The sequence below is a fragment of the Panthera leo genome, chromosome F3 (genome assembly GCF_018350215.1).
Source record: "Panthera leo isolate Ple1 chromosome F3, P.leo_Ple1_pat1.1, whole genome shotgun sequence".
NCBI classification, from domain to species: Eukaryota; Metazoa; Chordata; class Mammalia; order Carnivora; family Felidae; genus Panthera; species Panthera leo.
The window spans coordinates 24,998,697-25,022,068 of NC_056696.1; the positions used below are offsets into that span (position 1 = coordinate 24,998,697).

At 38.5% G+C, this 23,372-nt stretch overlaps 1 protein-coding gene across 12 annotated transcripts in view; it reads right to left on the reverse strand.

The window, feature by feature from the left end:
- SMG7 (SMG7 nonsense mediated mRNA decay factor) overlaps window positions 1-23,372 on the reverse strand; it is a 90,065-nt gene that overhangs the window by 5,271 nt on the left and 61,422 nt on the right. For 6 of the 12 annotated variants that reach the window (XM_042925246.1, XM_042925255.1, XM_042925252.1 and 3 more), the window contains 14 exons: window positions 20,976-21,147; window positions 19,700-19,771; window positions 18,744-18,894; window positions 18,226-18,361; window positions 13,795-13,957; window positions 12,947-13,103; window positions 11,795-11,865; window positions 10,656-10,716; window positions 7,869-7,988; window positions 6,600-7,026; window positions 4,650-4,794; window positions 3,786-4,165; window positions 2,721-3,092; window positions 1,806-1,955 (listed from right to left, as the gene is read on the reverse strand). In XM_042925246.1, the coding sequence (XP_042781180.1) occupies window positions 1,806-1,955; window positions 2,721-3,092; window positions 3,786-4,165; window positions 4,650-4,794; window positions 6,600-7,026; window positions 7,869-7,988; window positions 10,656-10,716; window positions 11,795-11,865; window positions 12,947-13,103; window positions 13,795-13,957; window positions 18,226-18,361; window positions 18,744-18,894; window positions 19,700-19,771; window positions 20,976-21,147 (2,577 nt within the window). The remainder of the gene's footprint in view (window positions 1-1,805; window positions 1,956-2,720; window positions 3,093-3,785; window positions 4,166-4,649; window positions 4,795-6,599; window positions 7,027-7,868; window positions 7,989-10,655; window positions 10,717-11,794; window positions 11,866-12,946; window positions 13,104-13,794; window positions 13,958-18,225; window positions 18,362-18,743; window positions 18,895-19,699; window positions 19,772-20,975; window positions 21,148-23,372) is intronic. The other 6 variants (XM_042925256.1, XM_042925250.1, XM_042925257.1 and 3 more) reach the window with 4 other exon arrangements.

Genomic DNA, 23,372 nt, shown 5'->3' on the forward strand with positions numbered 1-23,372 from the left:
TGTCGGGCTCAGAAGATGTGAATTACATATTCCTACCATGACACCAGCTACATGCCAGTTGCCACAGGTGAGTCAGAACCCTCCCGGATCAATACCTCTAATCTAGCACAGAGATCCTGGCAGGGACCAGGGACGCTGGAAAATGGCAGTTCTGAGTGTTTACTAGCAGGAACTTTCCCAAATCCCCTTGTTAAGAGGCGCATTTAAAATACTCTCAAAACAAGACGCTGAACTGATCTGGCAGTCTTTTTCCCCCAATTTTTAAAACCCTCACATTAATGACTTAAAGGCTTTCAAATCTATTTGACAACTGGTTTTGTCAACATGGTTCCTAAACAGCTATTTGTGGTATATGTTAAAATAGTTGCTGAAGTTGAGCTTACAGGTACTGGCTCTAACAAAACTACCAGGAGAAAAAAAAAAAAGCTGAATCTCTGTCCTTGAACGGTAGGTCAGCAAAGCATTTATTAAATGTCTGCCACATGCAAGGCACTGTCACACACATTGTATCATTAACAACATTAAATATAGAAAGTATTATATATATGTTTTGTAAACATGGGGAAAACAACTCTAAAACACTACCCTCCACGTCCACTTGCACCACCACCAGTTTCGTTGTGAATGGGGGGGGGGGGGGGGGGGGGAGCATGGCGGGAACCAGGGAGCCGTTAATGAGTTGTCCGAGAGGCACCCCCCCTGGCCTTCAAGCCGCACGAGCAGAGAAGCAGCAAGAAAGGCAAACACACGGAGCCAACAGCTTAGCAGTTAGGTTTCCCACAAACCCCTAGGTGCCATCACTGCGCTCTCCTTCAGTTTCTAGGGGATCTCTTATTTCTCTCACTTGGGGGAAGAGTGGCGCTCTCTCTGCCCACTCACGAAATTCAAGCGCCAGGGATGGCAGCTTCTATCACGAGAGACGTGAAGCTTTTATTTCTCCTAATCCTAAAGTCAATGCATTTTAACCTTATGAACGTTTTCTGGCCTCATGTTTATGGGAAAGAAATAGCAAAAAAGTAGAACTCTGAATTGTTTTTGTGTTTTGCTAAGATGGAGTAGACAAAGGGAAAAACTTTCTAGCATACATCTTCCCAATTTTTTTACATGCTCCCCCACCTTCGCAGAATGCAACGTAAACATCAATGAGCATATACAAGGCCATCCTTTGAAATGCTAGAGGATTGTTTTAAAAAGATACCACTAATCAAAAAAAAAAAAAAAAAAAAGATACCACTAATCAATACATAAGGCTTTATTTTATGTCATCCTAGTTATTTCTCTCTGTATTTACTCATTTATGGCACGCCGTTTCTAAATAGAATCGTCTTCATTTTTACTCATTCTGTTTATGAATCTCACTCTGAATTGAAGTCAGGGCTCTTAGTTAACCAAACAGAAAAGAGCTACATACTCTTCAATAATGTCACTAAAAAATCTAGAACATTTATATGAAGAAAAATCTCACTGCTCCTAAGCAAGATTAAACGATCCTTGAAACTGCTGGGTTTAGATGGAAGTACCACCTGCAAAGTAAGTTAATTTGCCAGCATCACATCCTATGACCAGCCCTGAATAACACTTACAACAAAGCTAGGACTCGGAGATTTAGAACCACGGAGTCAGAAAGGTTTTCCCATATTCTACTACCGTTTGAAGGTTAGCTTTGGCAGTGAGAAAATAAATTGTACAATTCTGTAAAGAAAGAAAGCTCAAAGCTCCAGAAAAAAAGAAACCATCTATTCCAAGGACTACAAAATCTCAGGAAAGAAGCTGGGGTTAGAGCAAGAATTACGTCAAATACATACAAAGAGGCTCCGTCCAGGAAGAGAGGCGAGAGGGCCCAGCAGAGCTGGGTAAAGATCAGGAGGGTTAGAAAAAATCAGCTCTTCCTCTTCCTCCAAGGCAGCCAGACTCTTTAACAGGTCCGGAGGAAGCAGAGGGGAGCCCTTGGGGTCCTAGTGACAGAAAGGATCACAGTGAGATGTAGTAAGGGATGACGAAAGCACAAAGGAGAGCAGCACAGTTAGGGGGACAGAGGTAAGTACAGTCAAGCAGAAGAATCCCAGGGAGACGGTACTACGCAAAGAAAAAGCTCTGAAACAAGCAAGGTGACACAGGACAGTGGTAGTGAAAGAGCAAGACGGTAGAAAGGAGCAAAAACCACTGACAAACAAGGAGCAGCACATCAAAGGTTAACGCGGCCAGTGAGGAAAACAATGCGTAGCAGGGTGATCAGCGTGATCTTGGGCTAACAGAGAAACAGCTCTTTTTAAAAGTTACACATGCACACCCATTTCTCGTGAATAAAGAGAGAAAGGAAGGAGAGCTCCACTATCGAAAATAACTGGCTGACTTCGTTCCTCTCAGAAAGCAATTTGTTTAAATACGCAGTAAACCTATTTTTAAACTCAGATGATTCAGCCCAACTGAGAGGAGCTTTGTTTCACAATTCCCCAATATGCCGCGTGCAAGATTTCTGCACATGATTTCTCTGCCAGACCACCACAGTCCGCATCGGTGACAGAGCCCCTCGCTCCTCCGAATCCAACAGACTGTGCCAGTGTGTGGAGGAGACCAGGAGCCACACCAGGTGCCGGGCAGCGTGCTGCAGCGCTAACGAATCGGAGAGTGGCCTTTACAAGCATCTGCTTTAGAAATTCAAAAGATATGCAGCCCCACACCTATGTCCGCTGTGTCTGGTGATGGGAAAGGACACACACCTCAAATGGCATCCTGGGCACAGGATCCTGCTCTGGACGGAAGACTCCTGGTGACCGTTTGCCTCTGCGGTCCACACTTGCTTGCTGGGCCATGACAGCTCTGTTATCAGCCATGCTGTAGGAAGAATCCCAGTAGAACTCTGGGACCTTGACTTCTGAGGGATTATGGTTATATGGCTCCATGGGAAAAGGCTTCATTTTTTTCTCTAGAGGCTGCTGCTGCATTACAGGAGGTTGCAATGAAGGCTCAAACAGTTTTATGGGGTCTTGGGGCTGAAGGTAGTAGGGCTGTTTCACAGGCATGATTTTCCCTAATGGGCCTTGAACCTGAGGGGGATTCCACAGCTGTTTGGAGGCATCTGCCTGTTGATACTAAAAAAGAGATGCTTGTCATCAAGATGAGGATAAAATGCAATGTTACATTCAATACTCAGGAAATAACAAAATGAACTTGAGAAACTTAACTGACAAAACTCAGTTTCCTTTACCCTTTATGTTTTTCAATATGCAGAGCTTTCTCGGATGATGGGCACTGAACTCACCTTCTCTTTCAATTCAATTATTTATGAGGTTTAATGAACAAATGAAAGCGTGTGTGCTATGTGTGTGTGTTCCCCCTTCCCAGCCCAAGTACTGCGGGGTTGATGATATTTAAGAATGGTGTCATAGCTTTCTTAACACCTCGTCAAGATTATGATTCTATTTCCCTCCTGTAGTTTATTTTCAAATAGGAGAATTATTTATACAAAGTTCTTTTCTACAAAGTTGACAAGCAGCAGCAGCAGCAGCAGCAGCAGCAGCAAAGAACAGTAGTTAAGATCTATTATCCTTTACAAAGGATAAAGGGAAACATCTGAACTTCCCTAAACAGCAGAGAGAGTGTATTCTTCTCCATAATCCTTCCATAGCAGAAGCATCTGGAAAGCTTAAGTAGTAAGCTTTGGTAATTTTGGTATTTCTAATTAACCAAAGTAAGTTTGGTATTTCTAATTAACCAAACACTGGCCCATTCCAGTCTCCCCTCCTCCTGATCTTGGCTGGACGGTATGCACAACTGTGACTCACCTGCTGGAACCCAGAGTGGTGAGGAGGGCTTTTCCCCAAAGCCGGCACGGCTTTTGTGGGGGATTGCTGCTGAGCTAGAGCTTGAACCTGCAACTGGCTTGTGGACTGTGCTGTCGGCTGAGCTGGTAAAGATGTAAGGGGTTGCTGGGAAGGTGGCTGTGGCTGTTGAGGTCCCTGGTTCATTGGCCCTGGTCCAGAGGGCCGTTGCTGGCTGTAAGGAATGTGGGACTGTTTCCCAGCTTGCACCTGGTTTCCTGCTGGAGAGTGAGCTGTAGGCTGAAGAAAGGTTCCTGGGACAGAAACACCAGCTGGGAAGGTGTAACCTGAGCCCATAGAAAATGCCACAGGAGGGGGAATAACATATGTTGGGGGCGGGAACCCTTCAAAATAGAAGAACATAGCAGCTTTAGTTCTAAAGACACTTAGCAAAAGAAAGGCAAAAATACGTCATTTGGGGGTAAGGTGGGGTAGGGTAGAAGAAGAGGTCTTCTAATAAATTATAAACGGCAGGAATCAGACATCAAGTAAGACTGACCAAGCATCAATCTTTAACTTGATTTCAAGAATTAAATACAGAGTATTGGCTGCTACTTCTATCCACTGAATCAAGTGGAGCATTCTGAAGGTGGTTTCTTAAATGCTATGTTTAGTGATAGGAATTCCTTCATGATAACAAACATGCATTTGTATATACACTACAGAGAAATGGTTCAAAAAGAACTTAGTAAGCATCAGAGAAAAGAGAACTTCCTTCTACCTTTTAACATTATGGTTTAGTAATGTAACTCTGACAGAATATAAATTATTCAATGAGGGAGCAGAAACTCCTATACAGATGAGATTAAGTAGAAAATGTGTATTTACCTGGCCGGCTAGGAAGAGGAGGGAAGGCTCCAGGGTGATGAATGGGGATGAACTGGGAGTTACTTGCTTGACTTGGGGTTTGAGTTACAGGTGTTTTCCTGGCTTCAGACACTGGAGTCTTTCTTAGTTCTGTCTGGGATTTCACCTATGACCAACAAAAGCAAAACCATCTATAATAATCTGAAACTCAAATGTATCACAAAGAAGCACCTCTAGGAAAGAATTTAAAACCCCATTATGTCAAAAAAAAAAAAAAAAAAAAAAAAAAAGCATATGAAGGTATTTAATACCTAAATAAAAAGTGGGGGAAAAAAATCAAAACAAATTATTTGTCAATTAAAGATAGAAGGGTTTCGTTTAATTGGTGTGATGATTTTGCTTACACAAAATCATGAACATACTAAATACAGAAAGGACCTGAGAGCTCATTTGTTTGACAAATGAGACATCTGATACCAACAGGTTAAAAAACTTGCCTATAATCTTAAGCCACCTATTATGGGCTCCAGGGCCCTTTATACTCCAATTCATTAGACAACAAACGGATAATGAATTAATAATGATGAGTAACTCACAGGAGAGACACTTTGGCCCTCAGTTTAATTTCATCTGGGCAGCCTCAAGCATACCAGTCAGGCATCCACCGTCCACCCCCAATGCTACCACCCCTTTAGAATAAGGATACTGTCAGCAGTAAGAACAGGGCCCAACATCCTACACAATGAGCTACAGAGAGTAAGATGTCACATGCATTGCTCAAATTGAGTAAAATGAAGGAAAACAGGTACATTTACAGAGAACTTAGGATGAGGTACAGAGAGGTGATACACCAACTCCTGTCAAGCTTTCTTCCGTCTGGAGGCAGATTTAAGAGGGATGAGAGACCAGAAGGGAAATGCTCAGACTGGCCCTTGCTGGGAGGCAGCTGCAGAGAACGGAGGCAGAGCAGGCAGGACATACTAGACTCACCCCTCAAACACTGGTCCTCCAGCTTTCTACAGTTCATCTGGCTTATTCTCGGTCTTTCCCTAGCACCTCCCTCTCCCCATGCCTTTTCTCAATTTCTGCCCTGTTTTTCTCTGTTTCTCTATTAATCTTAAAATGCAACTATTATGTGCTTATTTCTCTCCTTCTCAAAAAAACTCTGTAGATGAAACAGGCTGAAGGCACTGTTTATATCTGCAAGCAGCCTTTAATAATGTAATGTTCCTCGTGCCTACTGCAAACAAATACATTTGCCAAAATATGCTAACAAATCACATGGCTATTTAGGTATTTGTTCAGATGTGAACGGTATCAATGAAACCAGCACAGAACAAAGATCATTTTTGTTTATATGAAATCATCTCTATCTCCTCTTTGGAAAGGTTTAAGAAAAAGTCACAAATAACTGAGTACTGTTTACCTTTTCCCAGCAAGAGACTTAAACTCTTGCTTTACAAACTCCCATGAGCCAGGATAACACTGAAGTGATACAATGCCACCGGCTGGGACAGGTATCAATGTCAAGAAAAAGTCTCATCTTTTTCCAAGAATATATTTTATCTTTTTTAGTGAATCTGAAAAAAAACCCTATAAGCCTTAATATACTCTTGGTCCTACTTACTGGCTCTGTACAAGACCCTACATTTCCCAATAGAACCCTAACAAATGGCAGTTACACCTTCTAAAGCAAACAGAATTCTTTGCGGAACTGACAGCTCTGGTCATTTCAAACTACCTAACTGAAAGGATTGACAGAAATGTCAAGACAGGTTGAGATTTTTTCACTCACATTACAATTTCTACAGGTTGATGGAGTAGCCACCTACCACAGCTCTTTACATGACCTTACTGTGCCGCATTCAAGCTTCCAGAAGAGCCAACTCTCAAGCTTTAGGAACAAAATGAAAAATCTTGCCTTTTGTGTGAGCCTTCCTCTACCTGCATTATAGTTCAAATACAGCTTACCTGCACTGCCACATTCTGCTTTCCTGTTTCCTGTAACTTTTCTAAGGTGCATTTCTTGGTTTCTGTTTTCCTCTTGTTGTTGTCCTTCTTTCCATCATTCTTAGTTACAGTTATTCCTTTGCTATAGTCCCTTCTCACCTCTTTGGGAGGAAAACTTCTTCCTTGGTCTCTGTTCACTTCGCGCGGCTTAATGTTCTCTTTGAAGGTGACCATTGGTTTCTCTCCTGTGTCACAGTTGTTGCTTAGATTACGGCCCGTGGACAGCACTGATTTCAGTCCTGGGTTCCCATCCGCAGCCAGTGACTCTATCATGGATGTTTCTTGCAGAATGAGGTTCTCTTTGGCTTCACTGGGGTCTTCCAATATTAACTCAGGAATTTCTGTGATAAACAACAATTTCCCTACCTCATTTTCACACTGAATCAGCCTAAAAAAGTAAAAATAAATCCACATATGAAAACCATAAACTTAAAAAATAACAATGGGACTGTGCATGGACCCAACAGTCAAGTAAGTACATTCCCAGCCCTAAAGACTTAGAGACAGCAAGATATTACAGTGTAATATTTTTATATAGCATAAAAAGCAGTTACAGAAAAACTCCAATCCTCATTATCCCTTAGCATCACCACACATTCCCACGCCCCTTTAATGCTTTCTAGTAATGACAGCTATATTTACTGAGCATGTCTTAAGTACAAGGCCCTAGACCAGACCCTTGAAGTAGTGATCTGTAATTCCTGTTTTATAGGTGTGAAAACTAGAGCTCAGAGGGATTAAATTCATTCAAGCATGCAACCAGTTAAGTGCTTACAGTAGTAGGAGAGGAGCCTGCATATAAAAATTAATCTGAAATAGTTACTGACTTTGGAAAGGTTAGAATCACCTGGGGAGATCCTAAAGACACACACCTCGGGGAGTGGCAAAACTAGAAACCTATCTGACTCTAGTCTATCCTGACTGAAATGGACCGCCACGACCCTGTCAACACAAATCACCATCCCTGTGAACATACAATTTTGTTAGATTTACACAGATATTTACAAATGAGAGCAGAAGTTCATGATTAACAAGGGAGACAATGCTTATTTCTCTACACTAGGCAGTGTAATGGGGAGCACAGAGATTAAATAGAATATACTTATGATCACCAGGGTCATAATTTGATGATGTGTTACCAGCATCCTGACTTACGAGTTTATAATCAAGAGCATCATACCAGAGCCTAAAACACATGTGGGGTGTGTAAGTGTATCTGATAAGAAATACCTTGGCTGATTATCAGCAATCCATTTGCCTATAGAGATCAAGCGCTGCTGTCGTATTTGTCGTTGCTGACCTTCTTTGTCTCCTGTAATACCCTGGTGGCCTTTGGAGAAATCCAAGTTCCTAAAATCGAGATAAGCACAAATTACACAAAATTAAACTTCTAAAGGTATTTCCCAGGCAACCACGTTTACCTAATTTAAATGCAATGGTTTCAGATTTTTCCACACAGGCTAGCTACTAAATTCAATCGACTGCATTTTGAATGTATGTTGCTGAAGATTTTAAATACAGTGAAGCAAAACAAAAAAGACAATATGCATTTGCATATTTTTACTCAGATTTTACTTTCTAATTGAGCTAAAATAAGTCACAACTTTTATTTAAAAAGATACTTTTACTGTAAGAACAAAAGTTTTCATCAACACTTACCCTGCATTCTATATAATTTGCTTGAAATGACCACTGTAATGCTAATCTCCGAGTATGCCTCTTCTAATAAACAGTATTAATCTATCTACATTAGGTGGCCCTAAATCACAAAAATGTATTTATATCAAAAAATATATACAGCAAAAAGCTCATTGACATTAGAAAGGTAAATCAACCTGAAAAAAATAAGGATTTTCAGATTTTTCCTCATTAAACTCAGTATTATTTTTAAGTATCTAAGAATTGCCAGGCTGCAGGATAGATGCTGAAGACACAAAGATAAATGAGATAGAGAAACAGTATCTCCCTAAGGAAGAAATAATTATAAATCAATCTGATAAGTACTGTAAGAAAAACTACGCAAATAAGCATAGTTAACAGGAAGGCTAGTTCCTTCTGCTAAGCTCTGAAAAGACTTCACAGATTAAGTTATTACCTGAGCTGGACCTTGGCAGGTGTGTTAAGTGTTTACAGGCTAGTAAGAGAAGGGCAGAAGAGGAAATGGGGCTGCTCTAGGCATGGCATGAACAATGTCTCAGAGGAATAAAAACAAAGTTACTCAAGAAAAGGACCTAGCCAACGTATACTACGTTAAGGATTAGGGGGCAGGTGGCAGAAAATACCACTGAGAAACTAAGCACTTGGACATGAAGCTAAAAAAGATATTGGAACAATTGGGGATGAGCGAACTGAAGTCTTTGCGTTATTAATGGGACTTCAACAGGTCTGTATTTTTAAAAATATAATCGTGAAAGCAGGGCAGAAATGAGCTACAGGAGAGGGAATCTAAGTAGGGAGGTTGATTAGGAAGCTTTTTATACTGCAGGTTAATGGTGATAAAAGCCTGAACTATATAGGGAAATAAATGGGAGGAGGTGGGTCTAAAAGGCATTTTAGACACAAAATTACAAAGACTTGGTGAGAAAGATTAATGGAAATAAGGGTATTTTTTTAGAGTTCATGTAGGTGGATAATGGCACACAGATAAATATAGAAGGATTATTTTTTTGCTGACCTAATAGGAAAATACAAGCTCATTTTGGGTCATGTTAAAGTTTGAAATGCACAGGGAGATCAGATTGTTAAACTATGAGTCAGAAAAAAAGTCAGACACTGAAACTTTTGGGCTTAGTTACTATCCAAGAGATGAATGCTTCAGACGAAAGGATGGATTTGATCACCAGGGAGAATATAGAAAATGGGAAGGAAAGGGCAGGGAAGAACCCTGGAGGATAATATTCTGAGTGATGTGGTACAAGGGACTGAACTAAGAAAAACAGCTAAGAAAAAAGGAGGCTTCATATAGGAGTGGGATTAATAAACTCAATGCTAGAGAAAATTACACAGGATGAAAATTATAAAGAAGTCAATGGAGTTTGGTAACCAGAAACACACTGACAGTTTAAGTTGAATGAGGCTGAGAAATGACTGGGAGTGAAGTGGGGTCAATAAAGTTCTCACACTATGCTTTTAAGAAGTTTGATGATGGGGGTGCCTGAGTGGCTCAGTTGGTTAAGTGACCGAGTCTTGATTTTGGCTCAGGTCATGATCTCATGGTTTGTGGGTTTGAGCCCTGTGTTGGACTGTGCACTGACAGTGCAGGGCCTGCTTGGAATTCTCCCTCTCTCCTTATCTTTCTGTCTTGCCCCTGCTCGTGCTCTCTCTCAAGAATAAAAAATAAACATTAAAAAAAAAAAGTTTGATGACGAAGAGAAAGATAGAGCAACATCATAGGAAGAAAGGGTTGTCAATTTTCCTTTTTAAAAAGAACAGGGTACACCTGAATGTTAGCAGGCCAAAAGGAAGTAACCAGCTGTTAAATAAATAAAAAGATACTGAACTACAACGCAGAGAGAGGGTAACAGGTGGGGAGGCAGGAAGAGATAGGATCAAGGACACAGACCAAAGAGTTCAACGTGAAAAGGAGTAAGAAGTTCTTCCTCTAAGAAGAGACAAAAATGACTAGAAAAACAAATTGCTTTGTCATTATTAATGATATGAAAAATGTCAAGCAATATCCTTTGGTTTGCATTTGGTTCCCATTTTTGAGATTTCCCCTCTAATTTCAACAAAGTATAAAAAAATCCAGTGAATAAACACCACTTGGGAGAAGCAATTTTCTTCTTTTCCTTTCCTTCCCCCCAAGTCTGTAAAAGCACTCAGTATTGGCATTACAGAGCAATTAAAGGCATGACATACACAAATCTACTTCATATTAAAAACACTTTCGCTTTTAGTTGTTAAGAAAATAAGACAAAGCTGGGATAGATCAAAGGTTCTTCTACACCCAAGCCTGATTCCTAATTTTAATACTATAACCATTGATAATAAAATAAAGCTCCTTCAGCTGCCACCCACCTGAAAGAAGGTCTCAAAGCCAAGAATCCTTGTAACTCAAACTCCTCTGGAAGTGGTGTAGCTACAGAGGGGTAGAAATCAAGATTTGTAAAACATTTTAATTTAAAAACAGGTTACGTCTGCGCACTAGACATTGTCCCCTAATACTTACCTACTACTCAGTGCCGAGGGGGATGGATACAATCGACTATTTTTTCCCTGGCAGCCTTAAAAATTCATAGCCCCACATTGGTAATCCCACTGTTTGGATTATCTCCTTGTTACTCAAAGTATTGAAAAACAACACCGACATCATCCAGGAGCTTGCAAGAAATGCAGAATCTTAGGCATTGTCCCAAACCTACTGAATCATAACTGCATTTTAACAAGACCCCAGGTGATTCATTTGCAAATTGCCTGAGAAGCACTGATTTGATGGAAGTAAAATCATCCGAAAGGAGTTAACTACAGATTGTTCAGTGCAGAATTATTTACAATGTGGAAAATTGTACAGCAAATGGACACTGATTAAATACATTATGGCATATCCACAGGATGGAATATTATGCGGCCAGTAAAAAAAAATATCACACTTCAAATGTTTAAATGGCAAAGGGAAATGCTAACAATATAACATTAACTTTAAAAAGCAGGCACAAAGCTGTATCTGATATCAGTCACAGGCAGGTATGTATATGTACACTTAAGAAAAAGGTCCCAAGAAAATACACTATAATATGAACAATACAACGTATCTTTATAAGAGAGAACCATGAGTGACTTATGTACTTAATGTTTGTATGTCCCAGATGTTCTATAATAAGCAGGTATTACTTTAACAGAGTAACGCTGTTCAAATTAATTCTCTTAAAAAAAAAAAAATAGTAAAAATGAGGAGGGAGGGAAGAAGCCGGAAAGAATTTAAAGGTATTGTTCTCTCTGGACTCCTATTCAAACAGGAGCATATGCTGCTGAAAGAACTGGAAGAACATTACCTCTACTTCTATCCACTTATTCATGATAACTGCAGCATTGAAAGTCCCTTCTGAGTTACTGAACTTAAAGTCAAACGAAAACAAAACCATGTTTTTCTCTCGCCTTAAGCCTACTATCAGTGATGGGGAACGATGTTAACAACATCAAGTTAAGTTAGCCCTTACCATTAGTACTGGAAAGATCCTCTTCATGGGGATGGAAACTATTTAGAAGAGAAATTAGCCAGGGCCAAATGCTGTAAATTAAAAAGACAATTCAGACTTTGTCTAAAATGGAGATACTAGAACACTAACAAGCCAGGACAATGTTATCTATAGGGCCTAAACTTTATGTACTTTCCCCTCTCGCTTCAACATTTTCAATGCTGTATGATTTCCTAAAACCTATTTTCAAAGATGTCTGTCTAGGTAAAAGATACACCAGAAGGGTCATATTTGCACAATAGACACCTACTACTGCAGGCCATTTCCCAGACTCCTAATTTAACAATTAGTGAAAATCGTTTGTCAGTTTTAAACACTGATAATTGGTACTTACTGGGAACACACTGACCAGAGAAACAACATATTATGTTTTGATAGAGCTGTCACACACATTATCAGTTGTGCAATCCACTGCTAGCTCTTAATCTGTGACAGGATTGGGGTACACCATAGTCAAATCACATCCTTTGTTCAAAGTAATGACTACACCTTTTTCTTTATCATGTGAGAAAGTCCACACATTGTTAAAATACCAAGGTAAACTGAAAGTTTTCATTTGTTACCATAAAATCAAAATCTCCTAAGAACCATCAGAATTCTTCTGAGTAGAGATTAGAGAGAAAACGGTGAGAGCCAAAATAACTCCCAATCCTCTATGCTCAAAACAAGCAAATGTAACTCAAACGCAGTGTTACTGTAAGGCAGTACCAAACAGCTTATGTATAGGAAATAATGGAAAAAGTAAAAAATCACTTCTCTTCAACTTCTCAACAGAAAATTGGAGCATACTGTAATGGGTAAGAAACAAACTGGTTTTTACTTCAATTTCATTTTGAAATGTGAAAAATGCTTTTTCCCCATGATTGCAGCCAGGAAAGGGGGGGGGGGGGGGACACACAGGGAGTCAGAAATCCTTAAGATTTTGCCTCACACAAGAAATTCAAACAAATAAATGAAAAACATACAAAGAGGTCTTCAGTTCAATTTCCAGAGAGTGGGTGGAAAACACAAAGTCTTCCATTGTTCAGATGTGTTTTAGAGGCGGTTTCTACATATCCATGAATATCAAATAAACAAAGCACACAAACTAACATGAAATTCTAAGACACTTACTACTGTCTTTCATCTACCACTGCCTCCTGAAAGACCCTGGGTCTGAGTCTCAGCCAGTCCATGGAGACCTTGACTGCAGGAAGGGGATAGGCATTGTAGGACTCCTCCTGAGACTTGTTCTGGAGAGGACACTTGCACAGGATGCCAAGAAAAGACACTTAAAGAAAAAAAATGTATTCAGAAAACATAAGATATTTGAAACAATGTACCAGTCCAAATTAAACTAGCATTGTAAGACTTCTGCTGTATCCCCCTTAATGCTTGAATACTTCACAGTTTTGTTTTGTTTTGTTTTTAACATTTATTTTTGAGAGAGAGAGAGACAGAGCAGGAGCAGGGGAGGGGCAGAGAGGGAGACACAGAATTGGAAGCAGGCTCCAGGCTCTGAGCCATGAGCACAGAGCCTGACATGGGGCTCGAACCCACAAACCGTGAGATCATGACCTGAGCTGAAGTTGGTGGTTTAACCGACTGAACCACCCAGGGGCCCCATCACAGCTTTTTACTAAAAAGGCTTTTATCCCCCAGGTTAAAAACTGTTACAGGGGTGTCTGGCTGGCTCAGTCGGGGGAGTGTACAGCTTTTGATCTCAGGGTTGTGAGTTCGAGCCCCATGTTAGGTGTAGAGATTACTTAAAAATGAAATCTTTAAAAAAATGTTACAGGTATATTTGATGAGGGGAGGGTATCAGAAGATAAAAGGACAGAACTTAGGGTTTAGGCCTATATAGGAGGCATTTTTGTTGTCGCTAACACTCTGACGATGAAAATGCCTACGATTATGCTTTCCAAAGAAGACAGCACAGAAAATTAAATTATTTGAATTAAAATTAAAAATTTAATACTCACTAAAGAGGGCCAGCAACTGTGTCCAACACAGCTGCTCATCTTGGCTATAACTATGCTGCTCTGTTTCATTGCTAAAGTCACGAAGGTGATGAAGTTGAAACAGGTTGATGACAGTGACGTGAACTAACTGCTGAGAGTTGAAAGCTTTTTGGAACAGCAGCCTCTGTAAAGTAAGACAGAAATACCGCAGATTATCGAGAATAGGAGCCACCTTCAACACAAGAACTAAACTGGCAGTCTGCATTTAGAACCAGATGGGTAACAGAGTCACAGATGAGTCAATGACTTCATTCACTCATTCATTCATTCATTTAAATTCAGTTAGTTAACATACAGTGTAGTTACTGGTTTCAGGAGTAGAACCTAGTGATTGATTCATTACTTACATATAACACCCAGTGCTCATATCCCAGCAAATGCCCTCCTTAATGCCCACCACCCATTTAGCCCATCCCCCCACCCACCTCCCCTCCAGCAACCCTCAGTTTGTTCTCTGTATTTGTCTCTTATGGTGTGCCTCCCTGTTTTTATCTTATTTTTCCTTCTATTCCTCTAGGTTCATCTGTTGTTTCTTACATTCCACATAGGAGTGAAATCATGTGATATTTGTCTTTCTCTAATTTATTTCGCCTAGCGTAATATACTCTAGTTCCATCCATGTTGTTGCAAACAGCAAGATTTCACTCTTTTTGATCACTGAGTAATATTCCATTGTGTGCGTGTACACACACACACACACACACACACACACACACACACACACACATCTTCTTTATCCATTCATCAGTCAATGGACATTTGGGTTCTTTCCATAATTTGGCTATTATTGATAACTCTGCTGTAAATATTGGGTGCATGTGCCCCTTTGAATCAGCTCTTAATTGTAGGATTTTAATCAAGTCCGATGTGGTCTGATCTCTCTCATGCTGACTCTTTGCCTTGAAAGGAATTCTTGAAAGGAATGAGCCCCAACACCACAGAGTTCTTTCAGCTGTTTTTCACGATACTTTTTTTTTTTTCCCCCCGAGAAACCGTGTATTTTTTAATATGATGCAAAAAAAAGTTTTGGGCATCAGTCAGTAAAAGTATATATCTTAGTCCATTAGAAGTGGTTTTATATGAGATGCACATATAGTAAAATATTAAATTAGAATCAATGACTAGAAAGTAGATGTACCCAGTAAAAAAGAAAAATTTCAAACCAGAAGACTAAACAATGTTTTTGAACTTTTGGTACACAAAGTATGACTTCCAAAATTTGTCATAAAATTTACTCTTTCAAAGGCTTGACACATTTAAAGACACTTATTTATAAATGAGGTACAGAGCAACAATATTGGAACACAGGGTAAATGATATACTAAAACAATTAATAATGTGGTACAGGCCCTTCTACAAATTATAACACTGACATGTTTCCCTATTAGAAAAGTACATGTATGATCTTCATCATCAAATTCCTTTACCTTAGTAACTAGTGTTTATAGCAACCTGCTAAACCAGGTTATTACAAGAAGAATTCACGACATGCTCTCAGCCAGTGGCCTCACCCTTCTACCTTAATATCTGCAGTAATTTTAGATTACTCCCATAGAAAATATTTTTCAAACACAAGTTCCTAACAAAGCTGACAGCTACAAGGGATGATATCCTGGCTTCACCCTACACTTTAGCTACAGCCAACCTCCCTCCCTCTCACTTGTCACTAGCCTTATAGTGGGAAACAGACAATCTTACTTACGATTCTACAAGCAGTGACAAGAGATCCTACCATCTCAGAAATTTAGAACTGCCTTTGTCCAGCAACTTCTGAGTTTTTATTCTATTTACATAAAGAACCTGAAACATCCAGAGTAAGTTTTAGGATCCTATTAGCAAGATCTCTCCCATTATCACGGCAGGAAAATACCATTCAATTCCACTTCAGCTACTCTCTCAGCTTCCTTGCCACCTACCATGCCAGTATATACATGGAAAATGCTCATTCTTTTTTCAAAGGCATCAAGCATTTTTCCTTTCTTTAAAATGTCCCCAAATCCTATCTCTTCTTCTGAATTCTCCCATAAAACTTCTCCTTCAGTCTCTATATCTAACCTTTTAGATAAACTGACCATTTATATAAACATATAATATTGGCAAAAGAATGAGAATATTAATTTGTATTTTTCAAAAAGCATTTTTTCTTATGAGTAAAACAGAACAACGTATCTATTAATCCACTGGCATTTTATTTTAGGCAGCAATGTCCTATAGAAGACAATCACAGCCCTTTAAAGGATTTTCTAGTGTATGCACAGAAGAATTAATGCATGTGAGTCCATCCTAAGTACCAGCAAATGAGAATGTAAAATTTCACAAAGGCACAGACTGTGTCTTGCTCTCCCCTCCACCTCTAAAAGCCTAGAGAAGTATATAGTTCACAGTAGGTACTCAGTAAGTACTTGGTGAAGGAATAATTCACATCTTTAGAAGTAAAAGTGTAATTATGTAGTTATATTTTCATAAAATTTAGATTGTATTGTAGGAAGCAGAGGGCCTCACCAGGAACAAAATCAGATTGGAACGGACACACTGTTACTCAAAGGCACCTTCAACAGCAGTTGTGGAGTTTACTGAACTCAGTACCATGAAAAAAACAGCATGTATTTAACATATATAAAAAGGCTTACATCTCATTTCCTAAATCACAGGCCTTAAATCTTTTAATACACCTCAATTTGGTAAACATTTCTGCTTAGTAGCTAAAGATTACTAGTTAGATATGCTGAAGTTTACATGTAGATGACACTAATTATCTACATATGCTTTAGAAACACTTTTGAATATTTACTCAACTGTGCTAGAATTTCACTCCAACAATGTTCTTCTGGTATTTCAGTAATGAGTAAAGTTAAAAATAGATCTGCCTCATACTATGTTTAACTTTAGAGTGTTGGAATGATACTTCAAAGCATCTTTTAGGAATTGTCCACATAACCCCCCAAACTTTATATATGGAAATATTTATTTCAATATTAATGTTTGAACTTGAATCAAATGCAAAACTGACTAGACTCTAGACCAGAGTAACTTCCATATAGAGAGGACCTAATTAAGGTAGGTTCCCCCCAATCCCTATTTCACAGAAACAGAGCCAGGAGCAATCTCAACAGGTCGTTGGATCCAATCCCCTGCTAGTTTACAGAACTGTACCTAAACCATCCAAGGAAGACAACTGTCAACCTGACTTTTAAGCTCTCAAAAGAGAGAATCCTTAGCAACCCCCTATAGATATCTTTTTAGGATTAATGATTTTAGTTCTGACCTCAGAAAAGACAAAGAAAGTGATTTTAAAATAATCCTTCATATATATCTGACCACTTATAATGAAACTATTCAGACTTGTTTGTTCTGTACAGGCAGAATAGCTTAGTTAGGGCATAAAAATTAGTTGTTCCTTGCTTGTACTTGATTCTGTAAATCATGGGCTAAAAGTTGAAATAGGCCCCTAAAAGAAGCAGAAAGCAGCAGGAGACTCTAAAAGATTATTCAAAAACAAACTATTTCTATTATAGTTATTTAGTACAATCTCTTGTACATAAAAAGTGTTAACTGCAAAATGATTATCTGTAAAACTACTTCACATTGACTACACTTGGCTAATTTATGTCTCTTAACTAAGTTTTACAATCTCTGGAACATGTTACTTTTATACTACTTACAAAACTGTAAGGCAGTTATAGACAACATCCCAAGTGCTTAGATACCCAGAAGCAACCAAGAAATATAAAATGTTCTTTAAGACGGTCTTGTTCACTGTTGATCCTAGTGACTAAAACAGTGACTGACATTAACAGGCAGTCAAATATTTGTTGAATACATGAATTAAAGACAGAATTAATACTGCTAATTCAATATTCTAATAAAAGATCATTTTCATATATATAAATATAACAAAGGTTAATTTATTTCCTTACACAAATTAATAAAAGAATGAAATTCTCATTCCTTTCCTTCAAACTACCACAAATCCTGATGGATCAAAGCACAATGAGAATAATGAGCCCGGGTTGCAAAATGGAAATATTATAAAGTAGGTACCAGAATTATATCTAAGAATAGAAAAACCATCAAAAGTAGTACTTTCAAAACTGAGAAAGAAAGGTGCTTGATCTGAGAAGAAGGAGGAGTTGGTTTTTTCTCCCCACTTTGGTAACTTTTTGCCAAACAGTAGCTACTTAGTGAAAACACCACTGCTATATTTCTTTATAGATGGTATCTCTGTTTAAATTGAGGGGATGCTGTATGCAAAAACTCCATATGCTTCAAATTTACTTTTAACCAAGAGTTCACAGCTAAGTAATGACATAAAAACTAGGAGTCAACTTCACCAATATCTTATGCTTCCTGATTTAGACAAGACAAAAAAATTCTCTATTTTTGAAATCTAACCTTAAACTGTTCTTCCAATTTCTCTCGAAGTGGGCTCAACTTTTCCAAGCTCTTACTCAGGTACACATGACCGTGGAATTTAATAAAGGCCTTGATGAAGTCAGAAACACTCCATTTGGTTTTCACCTCATCCCGGCTGAAATGGAAGAAAAATTGCCATGAATCTTAAGCAGCAAAATGGCTAACACCTCTTAAAAGAGGTTTCAGTCTGCAAAAACACATTATTTGAGCACCTGATACACAAGGAGAAGATTCTGCATGTAACTTTTTATCTGCAACACACTCAGAGGAGTTGTGAGAATTCAGCAGCCTGTACTCCTCTACTGGGAACAAATCAGAGGCTGACTGCTTGAAATTCAGCAATGACTACATGCAAAACTATTAAAACATTATCTACATGTTGAGAAATCAGGCAAATGGAAGAGAAGCACAGGTAACTATCAGTTCTTGTATGCTATCAGGTTGACAGGTGAAGACTACCAGGTTACACAAAGTCCTCTTGGAAAAGTCAGCCCTACCTTTCCAGTGCTTTAGAAAGTGCTTTTTGTAGATTAGTGGAGGCAGCTGGGAACGGGAACTTCACAGCGATGCTTCTGCAGTAGTAGAAAATTGTGGTCAGATGGTCTCCTTTGGAAGAAGCTAAGATAGCCAACTGATTGTAAGGCTGACCTAGAGGAGAAAGTTAAGATGCTAAAGTAACCCAAGATGCACAGTCTTGCTATCAGAATACAGGTGATCAGTTTTCAAACCTTTAAATTAATAATGGGGAGTATTTTATAAAGTAAATCTCATGAGTAACTCATTACAAATGGGCATAATTCAAAACAGCACACTCCCACAACAGAACATAGCATGTACAGGTTAAAAAGCACGTCATTGGGGTAGAGAGCACTAGAAGCATAGGTAAGACTTCACGTGGGCCTAGGAGACTCCATCACAACTACCACATCTGCCACCGTTGTGGGAAAGCAGCCAGAGACAAAATGAACAGTGTGCCCAACTGCCACCCCTGCTCGAAAGGAGCTCCTTTCAGAATCTAAAAGTATTTCAATTTGGCTTAACAAGAATGATGTATTTCACCAAACAAGAATCACTGCTAATGTTGATTCTGAGGCCATCAAAAGACATAAGCACTATCTCTTAGATAAATAAAAATTTTTCTAATAAGGAAATGGTGGTATTAAGAGATAATTAAGGAAGCCAGAGTTATTGAAACAATTTTAGATCACATTAGGGGATATTCTTTTTATACTGGTTTACTGACAACAACGGTTTTATTTAAAAAATTCACTTCTGCTTATATAGAATATACAATGAAAAAATATGACCAAAACTCCAAGTCAATCAATACCAAATCTCCAAAACTCCAAAATCTTTTGCTTTCAAAAACTTGAAGATGAGCCTTATTTTCCATACTGCTATAGAGAATCAAGTATCCTAGTCAACCACGACTTGCTGTGAGAGGCCCACTCACCATTAGAGGGGACAAGCTGAGCTGCATGCCTATAGTAGGACTCTGCCTGGCTGGTCTGGTTTCTGTATCGAGCTGAGAAGAGGAAATAGAAACTTTAGTTTAAAAACAAACAATGAATAAAAAAACTAGTAGGGTACTATTTCAAAACAACTACAGATTTCAATTCTAAAGATAATAAACACATTAAAATTAATTTAAGATAATTAAAGACAGAAAATACTTTAAAACAAATTAACTATAGGATTATGTGTGAAGTGTCCATCTGGCCTTCCCTATTTGGGACATTCAGCATGGAACCAATTGTAAAGCTTACCTAGCCCCCATTTTCAGGTCCTCCAGTGTCATGCATCACCAGCTCCCCCTATGGACTATGCTGGTGACCTGGAGCCGGCCCACCAAGAAGGGGTGAGTTATATGGCACTTAAAAACAAAACAAAACAAAAAGCACTATACAATATGATCTGAAAATTATGTATTTCTTCAATATCTTATAAAGTGACTTTGAAAAATGTCTCATACCTACTGCGATATTAAGTATGTGTGTGCATAGGATACACTGAAAGCAAAAACAACCTAAATGCGCTATTCACGGAGTCTCCATGCAGAACTTGGTGCTTACTTTGACATGACCCCACATGGAGTCAATGATTTATATGACATCTAGATATCTAAAATCTTCGAACTCAAAGGAATGTTCTCCATTCCTTGTTATTTGAGGACAGTTGAAACATAATCCTATAGTTAATTTATTTTACAACCCTTTTAGGTCACCTTAAAGGGACGAACAAGAATAAGTTACGTAACACTCTCAGACAAACTACATTAAATAGAAAAACAAATTTAACTGCAAAAAGGAAACAATTAAAAATGAGGTTTTAATATACTGACGATAGGAAGGAAAGAAGACAATCTACCTTCAGAAGGAGTAACTTATAAGCCCTGCAATTCCAAGAGTACAGACTTTTAATTTAAAAGACATTATGGCACCACTTTGAAAACTTTAGCTTTGATTACATTTTTGCTATTCATTTGCCTACATCTGCATGAAGTCCAAATAAAATTTACATCTTCATATGAAAGTTACTACCTTGAAAATCCTTTGCCAATCCCAAAATACTGAGAAAATGTAAATTCTTTAATATACAATTTATAATTTCCTCTTATGGCAAACGAAATTGTGTGTACATACTCAGTTTGAGGGAAAAGAGCTTCTTTCTATGACTACTCCAAAGAAAAGGATGAATATATTAGCAATTCCTTCACACCAAAGACTCACCAATGTCTCCAAGGTGGACGAGGCAGTGCTGGCAGATATAGGAACAGGAGCTAGACTGTGGCTTCACTATGGCGCTGGTATGCGTCTGTTTATTGCTGATAATTCCCAATTGGGAAGACTTCACACGGCATGGTAAATCTACATTAAACACTGTACACAGTTCTTGTAATAACTAAAAGGAAAACATGAGCAAGATTTAGTGATAAGTCAGAACTGGTAAGTCAGCAGTGCTCTAACAGTAAAGTTTGTATACTTTAATATGTATACCTAATATCATATACTACTGAGACCGGAGCAAAGACTCTAAGAAAACAGGATAGGATAACAAGTAACATTTATTATAAATCATATCTTTTAAATTCTTAAGTATTAGAGCAATCTAAGATGTGCATCTAAAAGGAACAGAAACATTATTTAAAAAGACTTTTTTACCTGAATAGGGTATTCAGTCCCATTCAGCAAGCAACTCCAAGAAATTATCTATCTACTATTTCTCTTAGAAAGACACAAAAACCATTAAAGACTGAGTGGTTACAAATAGGACTTAAATGCAAGCCAACATATTTGTTCGATTTTAGGAGTTCCCTGAGATTTATTTTAAGTCCTATGTCAGTTCTTATCTTTGCATATACAATGGATCTGATACAGACCTGCAAGGGACTTTTGACATTTATGGAGACTACCCACTTCTTCCTCCTTTATCTCCTCTAGTCTTACTATTAGAGGTACCTACCTCCTCCTCGTCAGAACTAACTCCTCTGTCTGAGCATGCTTATTTCATTCTTGTCTGCCTCCTGCCTACCATCCCCTCACTCTTATATCTACTGTCAACTTCTCATGCTTCTTTGCTATGGCCTGCAAATATCAAGTGTCGCCCACAGAAAATATAATAATCCAAAACCAAAACACTCCCCTCCTTGATCCTAGATTCCTCCTCCAGTAACCTTTTAATGTCTCTTCCTCTTCTTAACCAAACTGCTTCAAAGGAATCCACACGTGTCCTATTTGCTTTCTCAATTCCTATTCACTTCTTAATCCATTATGATCTGCCTTCCACACAAACCCCTCTTCCCATCCTATCATCCACCACCACTCTACTGAAACTGTTGTCCATATGAGACCCAGTTATCTAATAAGCAAATACAATGGACACTTTTCAGTCATCATCCTATTGGACCTCTTTGCTGCATTTAAAACAGCTAACCTTAAGGCTGATCACTGAGCTTTGCTTTTTTGTTGTTGTTGTTGTCTTACCAATCATTCCTTTTCAGCCTCCTTTATTCAAAAGCATTTCTCCCCCCACCTTGTTCTCCAAGGGTTTCATTATTGGCCCCACACAGTTCTTTCCGTTCTATTCCATCCATTCAAATATTTACTTAAATATATTCATTCAAATATTTGGTTACTATATCAGACACCATGGTAAGCAACAGGGATAACAGAGATGAATAAGAAAATCTATGTTCTTAAAGAGCTCACAGTCAAATGAGCAAGACAGATAAATAACATGAGGGTGGGGAGGGGAAGGGGAAGGGAGCAAGGAAAACATGATAGCTAGCATAAGCCAAGAGAATAATCTATACCTGTAGCAAACTGCATTCCCTAGCTTACTCGATACATTTGTCTCACTTATCCTGGAGATAAACTAGCAGCAATATAGTATATATAGTGATGAAGCTCTATTTTTTCAGATGAGGATATGAAAGCAACAGAAATATCAAGTGATTTGACTAACGTTACAAAATTAGAAATACATTGATTCTATCACCACACTTTTTAACGTGCAGAATTCACAATATAAAATAAGACACCCTGAGGACCCAACTCATGATTTAAAATGTCCTACTTTTTTCTAAGATAAAAACCACTTCCATAACTGAATACAAATTCTGTGTACCCTTGTGTACCCTTTACTACTAAGCACAGGAATTATCTATTTCAGCTTTACTTATACCTGTACATTTGTAATGGGCAAGAATTTGCTGAGATAAAATTAGGTAAGCAAGTAAATGCTCAGAATGGCTAGAGTCAGCAAATAGAAAAGGCAAGAAATACAGGAAAGGAACAAAAAATGGGGGGAGAGGGAGACACCAAAAACAGACGAATGTAGAAGACAGCAAGAAGAAACATGGTGGATGGTAGAGAACGGAGTTTGGTAGGTACTGAAAGAACAGACTGGAACACAAGGCAAGGCTAAACATCTATCAAGAAGAAAAAAGAATGTTTGCACAAAAAAGTAAATCAAACGTGGCTGGAGCATCATATAGAATGTCTTGTAATAAAATTTTGCCTGAACCCAGGAGTTGTAGGTGAAGATATCAGAAAAGTTCCTGCTGATTCAAAGATTCTGGGTAAGAGAGCTCTGGTTGATTTAGATGCAGAAACAAGGTGGCACTA